The 13,081-nt window shown below is 35.0% G+C and overlaps 1 protein-coding gene across 2 annotated transcripts in view; it reads left to right on the forward strand.

Annotated features, from left to right (window-relative positions):
* Window positions 1–12,720, forward strand: part of ENPP3 (ectonucleotide pyrophosphatase/phosphodiesterase 3) — a 79,219-nt gene extending 66,499 nt beyond the window's left edge. For both annotated transcript variants that reach the window (XM_063096683.1, XM_063096684.1), the window contains 4 exons: window positions 1,152–1,229; window positions 1,865–1,997; window positions 6,455–6,611; window positions 12,543–12,720. In XM_063096683.1, coding sequence (XP_062952753.1) covers window positions 1,152–1,229; window positions 1,865–1,997; window positions 6,455–6,611; window positions 12,543–12,713 — 539 coding nt within the window. In that variant the 3' untranslated portion in view covers window positions 12,714–12,720. The remainder of the gene's footprint in view (window positions 1–1,151; window positions 1,230–1,864; window positions 1,998–6,454; window positions 6,612–12,542) is intronic.
* The last annotated feature ends 361 nt before the right edge of the window (window positions 12,721–13,081 follow it).

Genomic DNA, 13,081 nt, shown 5'->3' on the forward strand with positions numbered 1-13,081 from the left:
TTCAAAATGTTCATGGAAAAATAGAATTAAAAGATAATATGAATCTTTCCATGAACTTTTTGATGACCCCTCATACTGTATTCTACACTTAAAGGTTTGTTAAGAGGGTAGATGTCATGTTACATGTCATTACCAAATAAAATAGAATGAAAGAAAGGTAGTATAAAAAACATCTATAGGTCTGCAGCTTTTAATCCTCACAACAATTCTATGAGATCAATGGCATGAGACCAATGAGGAAATGGATGGACTCAGCACCTGGCCCAAGTGGTGCAGCTGAGGAGCAGGGGAGCTGGGGTCCAGAGCAGGCTTCTTCTAGAGCACAGTCACTCACTCACCGCACTAGACAGCATGCCCACGAGTCCTCAGAGTCCATCATTTGTAGTGTTCCCATCAGTAGTCTTCACTGAGTAAAAATTCACTTTCTTAAGAATATTTTATTTTGGAAGAGAGTTATTTATGATAGTATTATTATTTTGTGCACATTCAATAACTGCATCAATGTCTGGCATTGTATTTGTTTCCAAGGGCTGCTGAAACAAATTACTACTAACTGTTGACTTAAAACAACAGAAGGATATTCTCTCACAGTTCTGGAGGCCAGAATTCCAAAATCAAAGTGCTGGCAGGGCCATGCTGCCTTTGAAGGCTCTAGGAGAGAATCCTTCCTTGCCTCTTACAGGTTTTGGTAGCTCCAGGCATTGCTTGGCTTGTAGTTGTATTACTCTGATCTCTGACACTGTATTCACACGGCCTTCTTCCCTGTGTCTCTCCTTTTCTCAACTCTTTCTCTCCTTATAAGGATGCCAGTCACTGGATTTAGCATCCACCCTAAATCCATGATAATCTCATCTAGAGACCCTTAAGTACATCTGCAAAGACTCTATTTCCAAAGAAGTTTACATTCACAAGTTGGGGAGGACAGATTAGTACTTGGACTTACTTTCTTCGGTATCACAATTCAATCCACTACAGGTATCAAATGCATAAAACTGCTTGCATTATTGATGAATACTACTAGAAGGTACTCAATACTTCTGTGTTTTGACTGTTAATGAATTTACATCAATATGTAATAGTAATAGGCTGATTATGTAGTATGTCATACTTTCTCTTATAGCTAGATTTAATAAGATCCATTTGTTTTGCAGCAAACAATAGAACTTCTGATAGTCGATATGATGCTTTAATTACAAGTAACTTAGTCCCTATGTATGCAGAATTCAAAGGTAAGTATGAATTTAGATTATTAATTTTAAAACACCTAAGTGACTTCCTGAACTTCCAAATTAAACACATCTTTTATTACAATTCGTTCCTGACATTAAGAGTCATTTTGTTCTAATGTTTAAATATAGGTCCAGGAAAGATCCCTGACATTGTTTCTTTTCAACTTACTTCAACTTTGAGTGACTTGTTGCCAGAATTCTGATAATTTGTTTTGAACCCTTAATTTAACTGTAAAAAGCTATTTACAAAACTGAATTTTACTAACACTCACCATAAGTAAATGAAAGGTAAATGTGTTCCCAGAGTAATAATTAATAAGGCAGCATGGGTGTTCTGGTCATTTTTAACATTCACTGTCCTAAAAGCAACTCAGAGGAATTGTCCTCACTGTCCTAGAGAGGAATTTGGAGACATATTTAACTGTAATCTCAAGACTACACCTACGGCAACAAAAAGCTATCATCAATATGGTTGTTTATTTTTGTTGCATGGACTGTTTTGTAGAATTACCCAATCGCCACTGTCAACTATTGAAATAGAATTTGATGATATTTAAATGTACCTGTCTATAATTGAAAATATTCCAATGTTTAATAGAGGTAGATATTTTTAACATCTTATCTTTTATTTTTAGAAATGTGGGACTACTTTCACAGTGATCTTCTTATAAGACACGCCATGGAAAGAAATGGAGTAAATGTGGTTAGTGGACCAGTATTTGATTATAATTATGATGGTCATTTTGATGCTCCAGATGAAATTACAGAGTAAGTAATTTGACTTTTCAATTTAGCGATAGGGTATCAAGAGGGAAAAATCCCAATATTTGAAATAAAAGTTCAGTATTTTAATATTACATAATATATTCATATACCGATGTTATTGTTGACTATTAGCAAAAAGTAAATATGTCAAAATTCTAAACTAATGGGCTAAGAAAAAATTCCCAGGAAAAGTTTACCAAAAATTTTGTTTTCTAAATGAATGGTCAAAGATGAAATGAAATTTTATAAAGGTTAAGGAGACAGGGAAGAATCAGTGTACTATCAGTCAGTATAGAACCCGTCCTACAATAAACAGAAAAAAATCAAAGGAAAACTAAGGAAAATTTCACAATAGTGAATGATTCATAAAAGCATCTCTCAGAAGAGAGTATAGGTAGATCTCATACAGAAAACTAGTTCTACTACCATGAATGCACAAGAAAGAACAAAACCCACTGCTAGAACAAAAATGCAAATAAGGAAGAGAAAGAATCATGAACAGACCAATAACAAGCAATGAGACTGAAGTGGTGATCAGCAGTATCCTAAAAAAGAAAAGCCCAGGACTGGATGTCTTCACTGCTGAATTCTAAAAACTTTAAAGAGTTATTAATACCAATTCTCTTCAAACTATTCCAAAAAATTGAAACAGAGGCCACTCTCCCAAACTCATTCTATGAGTCCAGCATCACCTTGATACCAAAACCAGAGAGAGATACAACCAAAAAAGAAAACAACAGACCAATATCTCTGATGAAGGTAGATGCAAAAATCCTTAACAAAATATTAGCAAACAGAATAAAGCACCATATCAGAAAAATTATACACCACGATCAAGTGGGAGTCATCCTAGGGATGCAAGGATTGTCCAACATAAGCAAGTCAATAAATGCGATACACCACATCAACAAAATCAAGGACAAAAATCATAGATTATCTCAATAGATGCGGAAAAAGCATTTGAAAAAATTCAACATCCCTTCATGATAAAGACTCTCAGCAAGTTAAGTATAGAAGAAAAATATCTCAACACAATAAAAACCGTATACGATAAACCTACTGCCAATATCATCCTGAATGGGAACAAGAACAGGAACAACCACTCTCACCATTCCTATTTAACATAGTATTGGAAGTACTACCAGAGCAATCAGGCAAGAGAAAGAAATAAAGAGCATCCGGATTAGAAAAGATTAAGTCAGCTGGCTGGTTAGTTCAGTTGGTTAGAGCACACGCCCCACCCCCACCCCACAAATAAAAAAAGAAAAGGTGAAGTCAGACTGCCCCTGTTTGCAGATGACATGATCCTATATATAGAAAAACCAAAGACTACAAAAAAGCTCTTAGAGCTGATAATTTCAGTAAAGTTGCAGCATACAAAATCAACATGCAAAAATCAGTAGCATTTTTATGCTCCAGTAATGAACTAGCAGAAAAAGAAATCAAGAAAGCAAGCCCATTTACAATAGTCACAAAACAAAACAAAAGAGCACCTAGGAAGTAATTTAAGCAAGGAGGCAAAAGATCTCTACAATGAGAACTACAAATCATTGCTGAAAGAAATTAAAGAGGACACAAAAAAATGGAAAGACATTCCATGCTATTGGATTGGAAGAATTAGTATTGTGAAAATGTCCATACTACCCAAACTGATCTACAGATTCAGCGCAATCCCCGTGAAAATATCAATGACATTCTTCACAGAAATAGAAAAAACAATTTTAACATTCATATGGAACAACTAAAGACCCCAAATAGCCAAAGCAATCCTAAGCAAAAGAAATAAAGCTGGAGGCATAACACTACCTGACTTAAAATTATACTACAAGGCTATAGTAACCAAAACAGCATATACTGGCATAAAAACAGATACTCAGACCAATGGAACAGAACAGAGAACCCAGAAATCAACCCAGCTACTTACAGCCAACTGATCTTTGACAAAGGCAACAAGAACATACATCGAGGAAAAGACTGCCTGTTCAATAAATGGTGCTGGGAAAACTGGACCTCCATATGTAGAAGAATGAAACTAGACCTGTACCTCTCACCACATACCAAAAGCAACTCAAAATGGATTAAAGACAAATATAAGACCTGAAACTATAAAATTCCTAAAAGAAAACAGAGAAAACACTTAGGAAGTAGGACTCAGCAAAGGCTTTATGAATAAGACCTCAAAAGCACAGACAACAAAAGAAAAAATAAACAAATGAGATTATATCATACTAAAAAGCTTCCGTATAGCAAAAGAAAGAATTAACAGAGCAAAAAGGCAGCCTACAGAATAGGAGAAAAAATCTGCAAACTATGTATATGAGAAGGGATTAATATCTAGAATATAAAAGGAGCTCAAACACTTAACAGTCAAAAAACAAATAACCCAATTAAAAAATAGGCAAAGGAGCTAAATAGGCATTTCTCAAATGGCCAACAGGTACTTGAAAACATGCTCAGTATAACTAACATCAGGGAAGTGCAAATCAAAACCACACTGAGATATCATCTCAGCCCAGTTAGACTTGCCATTATCAAAAAGAGAATAACAAGTACTGGTGAGGATTTGGAGAATGGGAATCCTCCTACATTGTTGGTGGGACTGTAAATTAGTGCAGCCATTATGGAAAACAGTATGGAAGTTTCTCAAACAACTGCAGATAGAACTGCCATATGATCCAGCAATCCCACTGATGGGTATATACACAAAAGAAAGGAAATCATCACGTCAAAGGGATACCTGCACCCCCGTGTTCATCACAGCTCTATTTACAATAGCCAAGAGTTGGAACCAAACTAAATGTCCATCAATGGACAACTGTGTAAAGAAAATGTGGTATATTTACGTAATGGAATACTACTCTGCCATAAAAGGACTGAAATTCTGCTATTCGTAGATGGATGAACTTAGAGAAAATTATAAGTGAAATAAGCCAGGCACAGAAAGAGAAACACCACATCTCCTCACTCATAAGGGGGAGCTAAAAAAATAAACAAATTAAAAAAGAAAGAAAGAATAATTGGTTGAACTTTCAGAAGGAGAGAACAGAATTGAGGCCACCAGAGGTGGGAAAGGGGGAGGTAGATGAAGGTTAGTGAGAAATCGGTAAAGAGCCACATAATATTGTTACATTGTATAATGTTGAATATACTAGTTATCCTGATTTGAGCATCACATATTGTACACAGGTGTAGACATTCAATGCTGTACCTCACAGATATGTACAAACAATTATGTTTCAATAAGTAAATTTTTTTGTAAAAAAAGAATTTCAGCAAGATTTTAAAAAAAAGAAAACGTGCTCTACTAATCTGTACATCTTAGCACTAAGCCTGGTCATAATAAAGATTAGTTTTGAATGCAGCACACAGTAAGAGGGAATTTTAGGCAGAAGTCATTCATCATCATTTCTCTTTATTATCAAAATATAGGAAGGACCAAACTAAACAATTGTACCTTGTAAGCCTAAATTATGTAAAGCAATGATCTCTGCTTACACCTTTTGATAAAGTACCATTTGTGATTACTAAATGTGTGGCCTTTTTCTATTTTGTTCACCTTGTCTTCATTTCAGTGTTTATGGATTCTACCTCTTACCATTTGATGATTCCCACAAACACTTTGACAGCACTTTACTTCATGCTAGGTGCTAAGCACTTACATATGCTTCATTTAATCCACAAAACAACCCTATGTTAGATCCATTAGCTCCCAGTTAAAGATAGGAACACTGAGGCACAGAGAAGTTAAGTAAGTCGTCTGAATTCCACAGCTAATAAGTGGTAAAGCCAGAATATGAGCCCAGATAGTCTGGCTCTCAGTCCATGTACTAAATCACAGCAACATATTGTGACTTACATTAGCTCACATTCCTTTTAGTGGACTCATACTAATATCTTACCTTTATTTTGCACTTAAAACTTTTAAAAGCACTTTCACATTTGTTATCTGAACCCAAAGCACTGTCATGTCAGTTATATGGATGTATCCCCATGTCTGTACTGGGAAGCTGATAGCCCTGGATGACTTCCTTGTTAAAGTTGTGGAGACTTCGTAAGTCATAGAATGTTAGAGGATTAGTGCAAGTCCAAACATCCAGTGGAAGTGCACAGCTGGAGCTGGAATCGGGGCTCCTTCAGGTCTAGCCCCTGCCATGTAAGAAAACACCTCTGTGAGTATAATGTCAACAAAGCTAAGAATCACAGGAGGCGAGCTCCGTGCTCCACTTTTCTTTGTATTCTAATATTTTCCTGTAATGTGAGAATGACCAAGCTTGGGCTTCTACTATAAATCTCTGTTCCAGCTGCTTGAAATAAAAAGTACATAATACTTTATACTTTCTATTCATTAGTTTCTTTTACTATAATTTTACATTGTCATTTCTTAAAAAGTATATAGAGACATTTATAATCTTTAGAAGCAGAAGTATAACAACATAAAATCTTTTTAATTATATTTTTAGATATGTAGCTGACACCAGTGTTCCCATCCCAACTCACTACTTTGTGGTGCTGACGAGTTGTAAAAATCAGAGCCACACACCCGACAACTGCCCTGGGTGGTTGGATGTCCTACCCTTTATCATCCCTCATCGACCCACCAACGTGGAGAGCTGCCCTGTGAGTACGCTTTGGGAGAGTCCCAGGACCTGGGAAAATGAGTAGTCAAAGCTCATTTGGGCTTTCATAAAAGTGGCTTCAATTAAAAGATTTTTTTAGGTGTTTCATAGGTAGAGCTGTGAAAAAATGACTTCATTTTTGAGCCTTTTGTTAGACTATTGATATCCATGTAATTAATATCAATTTAAACTTGTACCTTCATACCCGAATATGTGTTTATATATGCATTCCTAGTATAGTTTATGTACATTTTATTCACATTCACTAATAAGGGAAGGGGTGATGTCTTATTAATCTTTTTATTTTGGACACAGTTCTTAAGGTTCTATCCCAAAGTCATTACTAAATTAATGTTTCCTGAATGAATATGTAAATATAAAAATTACATCAATCTGAAGCACGAGGTGTGAAATTAATTTTACACACACACACATGCACACAATAAGTTAAAGTAACATTCTTTTTTATTACCATCATGTTTTAGACCACCTCAAAATCTTTTTGGATCAAGGCAAATTATATGTAAATAGTTACTTCAACTTGCGAACGGATTCTTTATAGAAAAAAATATTTATCCCGGAAATTGGGTGTTACTGAAGTCATTCAACAAATATATTGAGTACCTATTAAGTGCACAGTATCATGATGGAAAATCTTCAGGATGTACAAAGAAGGCATACATTGTCCCTATCTTTAAAGAGATCATATACAACTTTGATATATAAATGAGATATAGGCACATAGATGGGTCACCCAATAATACAAGAATTATTTTAAAAATAGAAAAGTAAGGGAGGACTGGCTGGTTAGCTCAGTTGGTCAGAGTGTGGTGCTGATAACATCATGGTCCAGGGTTCAATCCCTGTACTGCCCAGCCACCCAAACCAAACAAAACAATAGTAAAGTAAGAAGTAAAGGATGTCATAAAGTCCTCACTGTCAAACACTGTTAAAAGGATTTAGTGTTCCAAATTAAAAACACATTTGGCTGGAGTGATCAATAAAGTTTTCATAAAGTGAGGTGGGAGTAGGGCTGGGCCCTGGAGGATGGGCAGAATTAGAGTCGGCTGTGAAGACTGAAGAGTCTTCCACGAAGGGTGTGGAAAGTGGAGAGGGTCTGGTAGCTGATAGGATGCAAAAGTGGAAAAAAAAAAAAAAAGGAAACCCAAAGATGAATCATAGATTTTAAATGTAGGTAATTAGGAAAAATACAGGAAGAGGGAAGTTAGGAATGAGAATTTTTTGGCAGGTAGATGGGATAGTTAAGTTTAGGCATGTCAGGTTTGTGGAAATGGGCGTTGATATGGAAAATCTCACAGGCTATTAGCGACTGGAAATTAAAGCTCAGGTTCTAGGCCAGACGGGGATTCATCTGTGTTCTTTCGGGTGTCCAACCACATAACTGCCTTCACTGTACTACGCACTATGGGAAGTGCTCGCACTTAGAAGCCTAGTAAAATATAAGAAGAGAGAGGTCAATGGCCAAAGAGGGACAGAAAAATTGCTGTAGGATTTTAAAGAAGAAATACTTCCTGGTAGGGTAGGTGACATTTTAGCTGGGTCGTGTGGATAGGGTTTGATTTGAGTGTTTGAATGCTCTTTCAGTAACTAAAAATGGAGGGCAAATGTTAGAGGCTGAACAGAGGGCCACTCATAGTCCTAAAAGGAGGACGAAGGGTTTCCAAACAAGAAACTGTCAGGAGATGGTGTCGAGTGGAATCCCTTACTTAGCTGAGGCAAGTGTAGGCCATCATTCCTCATGGCTGGTATAGTGTGACACTCTACCACAAAATCAGGGTTAGGTAGTTCTTTATCACAGAGCTTCTCGGTGGCCACTATGGAGTGATTATAATGGGTATGCAAAGAAGAAATTATTTAGGCCCTTATGACCTTCTGTCAGGGCTTTTGAAGATGAGTATTAAGTAGATTTCCTGTCTCCTGTCCTTCTGCCCATCACCTAGGTGCACTACTACCAACTTACTCTTCTTAAAATTTAGTTTTTATGATGTCATGTTTCCTCACCTCAAAACTTTTGATTATCTAGCCTAAATAAAAAACAAAAACAAACAAACTCCCAGCCTGTATTTAAGTCTCTTCATGATTTGCCCTCAGTTGACCTTACAGGCCTATATTCCAGGCCAACTGGAGTCCTTGAAGCTACTTGAACACATCTTGGGTTTTCCTTACTTTCTTATTTTTGCTCATGTTCCTCTCTCCTCTAGAATTCCCTTCTTTTTCCATCTGCTGAAAATTTTACCTGCATTTCAAAGTAAAGTGCAAATAGTATGAAGCCTTCCTTGATCATCCGAAGTGGAAGTGATCTCCCCAATATTGATAGGGCATCACCTCTATTGAATAGGACATCATCACTAATCATTTGGACTTTATCCAATATTTTGAGAAATTTGCAGTATGGCAAAAAAGATATACATTTATAAAGATAATTATGAGACATAATGTGATGAGTATAAAGTAAACTTAAACCAAGCTATCATTAAAAGAGATTATGAAGGTAAGATGTGGCTGTCATTAGATATGGGAGGGAGGAGAGGAAGATGGGAGAGAGTCAAAGGTGACTGAAAAAATCTAATTGTGACTGGTCAGGAAATGGGTAAGACAATGTTCTGGGAAGGCTGGATTTGCTCCTGGTATTCTTCTGTTTGGCAGACTAGTTGAGTATTTAGGAGGATACACTGGAAATAGTAGAGAATAGAGCTTAAATGCATGGGTTTTAGAGTTGGACATCTTGGGTGCAGTTAGTGACTTGGCCTCTTTGGGTAAATATATGTTACTTTCCTCATCTGTCATACCTAATAAGTATAGAAAATTTACCTCCCCTTTGAAATTGTGAGGAATAAATGAGATAATGTACACAAAACCATGAGTTCTCAATGTATAGCAAGCAAATGGTGGCCATTATAAAGAAATCATATGTTATGATGGAGTTACATTCTAAGGTCAACATAAAGTGAAATTAATTCCCCTATAATCAAATCATCCAGAAAGTAAACTACATACACAAATTGTTCTAAGTGATATTCCCACTGGTACTGGGATAAGGTAATTGTGCTATAAGCACCTGATGAAATGGTTGGCTTGCTTTAAGCATCATGTTGTCTAAAGACTCTGCTCTTTAATCACTCAGTGTGCAGAGGTCCCCCCGCCACTGTAAAGAGCTTCAGGGAACTCTGTAAGAGGCTTGAGGCTTGAAAGCAGTTGTAGAAATGGTAGATTCACAATTCCGCCTCAGACTTGTCTAGGGAACTAGAGTCATATTTCCTTATTCATTCCTTCCGTTGCTTATTCCATTTTTTCTTCCCTCCTTTTCCTTTTTATTTTTTTCTCCATCTTTGTATTGTTAAATTCCTATCAAATAAACGAGAATGTGAAACATGAGTCCAAATGACTACCATTGTAAATTACTCATCAGATATTGGAAAATACAGATAAGGAACTTGGAAGAGACATCAGAACTGTGGATATAGATTTGGTATTAAATCATGGGAGTGAAATAAAATTTCGAAGGGGGAGAAAGTGTGGAGAAGAGATTCTAAATCAAATTGAGGGAAATGTCTAAACGTCCAGGATGGAAAGAAGCAGAGTCAGCTGAGGAAACAAAATGTATCATCAAACAAGTAAGCAGTTAGTAGAGCAAAGAAAGACCAAGGAGGATCTTCCGGAAGCTTGGGGTAATCAGCTAAGTGAAAAGCCTGAGGAAAATCCACTCAGGTCATTCTTGACCAAGCAGATGCATTAGTGTGGTAGCAGCAATAACCAGACTGTAAGTGCTAAGGAGAAGAGAATAAGGAAGTTATTCTAAGTCACCTAAGGAGGTTAGGGGTAAAAAATACTGAACTGATATTGCCTCGAAAAACTAACAAAGTGAGTTGTATTTGGGGGATATACAATATTTCTATTTCTGTAACAGATATATATATATATATATATATATATATATCTGCTACAGATATAGAAATATTGTATATATATATATATCTGTATTATATACAGATATATATATATAGTGTGTATATATATATATATATATCTGTATATAAAATATTAGCTAGAGCAGTCTACAGCTGGCTTCTGTTCAGATTGCTTGGTGCCTATGACTTACCGGGTAATAAATAGCTTTAGTATCATCTCTGAGTAGGTACAATTATATGCTAAACTTTTCGGTCATTTCACTGCAATTTTTTCGAGTTCTTTTTATTGAACCATAGTTGATTACACATATTTGTGAGGTATAGATTTTAATATCAATACATGTGTACAATATGTGGCGATCAAATCAGGATAACTAGTATGCTCATGTTTACAAAATGTAATCAGTCTTTGTGACTCTTAACTAATTTCTCATTAACCCCCGTCCCACTACACTTTTCTCACCTCTAATAACCACAGTTCTGTTTTTGTTTTGAAAGTTCAATGTATTGTGATTCTTTCTTTTCTCCTTCCTTCCTTCTTTTCACTGCAGTTTTAAAATAGGGAAGACAGCTGTTCACTGAAGATTTAGTTGGATGAATACCAAATAAACCAATAGGTAGAACAGTCATATAAGCCAAGTGGGAGAATATTTTATGGAAAAAAGTGATCAAAATATTAAATGTTACTGAACTACGAAATAGTAAAGGTGAGATAGGAAGACTTTGAATTACATTTCCGTTGCAAGAATGAGCTTAAATTAACACACTACATATTTGTTTTTTTAAAAATTAATCCACATTATAAATCTGACACACAGAAACGCTTTAGAGGTTAGGAATAAAAAGTAATTTCCTCTTATACTTCCTCCGGCTCAGATGGTAGTTGTCTGTTTTAAGGCTGCATACTTAAAAAACAAACCACTGTGCTGAAGTCAAATGGGAGTTATTAAAATACACTCATCTAATTAAAAAAACTTTAGAACATTTCTACTTTGTTAAAATTTAACTGGAAATCAGCAATATCATATGAATATCAGAAAATTAATAAAGAATAAAGAATATAATAGAAACCCATGGTTCTAAATTATTGAACTAACTTTTGTAAGTATAAAACTTTTAAAAAAGTTAAATGGCCAAAAAGTATCTAAGATATTCAACTATGATAATACTCAGGGCAATAGTATTTAACCAGGCAAAAATCTCTGTTTTACACCCATGGTTTGGTAAAGATGTGGGGAAATGGGGATTATCTTCTGCTGCCTATGGAAGTGTAAACTGGTGTAAACACTTTGAGGAAGGCTAGGTTTAATACCTGATAAAGTTAAAATTGCATTGCACTCTATAGCCCAGTAATTTCATTTATATGTCCTAGAAACTCATGCTCTTGAACACAGTAGACATATGCCAAGTTATTCATTACAGTATTATTTGTAATAGCAAAAATCCTATAGCTATGGCAATGAAAAAAATAAACCGTGCTACATTTAAATGAAAGATAGTCCCAAACTACAGCTAAAGCTAGATTGATATTTCACTATGGGTAGTTTACAAACATAATACTGAATGAAAAAATAATTGGAGAATACCACTTATAATATCATTTATATAAATTTGAAAACTCATAAACCAATACTATGTATTGTGTATTGATATTCAGTAAAAGTTTTAAAAAACAGACTGAATTCACACTGATTCATAATAATGTGTAGCTCTCAGCAGAGGAAAGATGGGAACTTAACTTCATCTGCATTATTTTATTTGTCTAAAAAATTTATATCTGAAGTAAATATAAAAATGGCTAAATTTTATGACTTTGTGGTGGTCTATGATTGTTACTGTATACTTCATACTTTATTTTAATAAACAACAAAATTTAGTTATCTCAAATTAAGATTTAAGGCAATAAAAATCATAGAAAAAAAGGAAATTTCTAAGTAATAAAAAATATTTCTGTTAATGAAAAATCATGCCCTGTGAAAACATCTTGTGTTTTGCTTTTTCAGGAAGGTAAATCAGAAGCTGTTTGGATTGAAGAAAGATTTAAAGCACACATTGCCCGGGTCCGTGATGTAGAACTTCTTACTGGGCTTGACTTTTATCAGGAAAAATTACAGCCTGTCTCTGAAATTTTGCAACTAAAGACATATTTACCCACATTTGAAACCGTTATTTAACTTCATGTATAGAACAATTTTGAAAAAATGTAAATAATTTTTTTCTGCTTGAGAATCATAAAATAAAATTTTCTATTTTTCAAGTCTGTTTGAAATCATTAATATCATTATTTGCTTCTCTTTTGTTTCTATAAATACGTATTATTTTAAGTTACTTTTTCTTTTGGCACAGAGATTGTGCCATGTACTACCTTTCTTATTCTGTTTATTGTTCCATTCATAATCTGGCTATATTTTTCTGCCCAGCATTATCTAGGCAAAAAGAGAACAAGAGAAATAGGTCTCACTTGGGAAGTGAATCAATTCTACATCAGTTATAGCATAAAACTTTTTATATTTGGCAATTAGTCAATATTTATTAAAATAAA

The sequence above is a fragment of the Cynocephalus volans genome, chromosome 5 (genome assembly GCF_027409185.1).
Source record: "Cynocephalus volans isolate mCynVol1 chromosome 5, mCynVol1.pri, whole genome shotgun sequence".
NCBI lineage: Eukaryota > Metazoa > Chordata > Mammalia > Dermoptera > Cynocephalidae > Cynocephalus > Cynocephalus volans.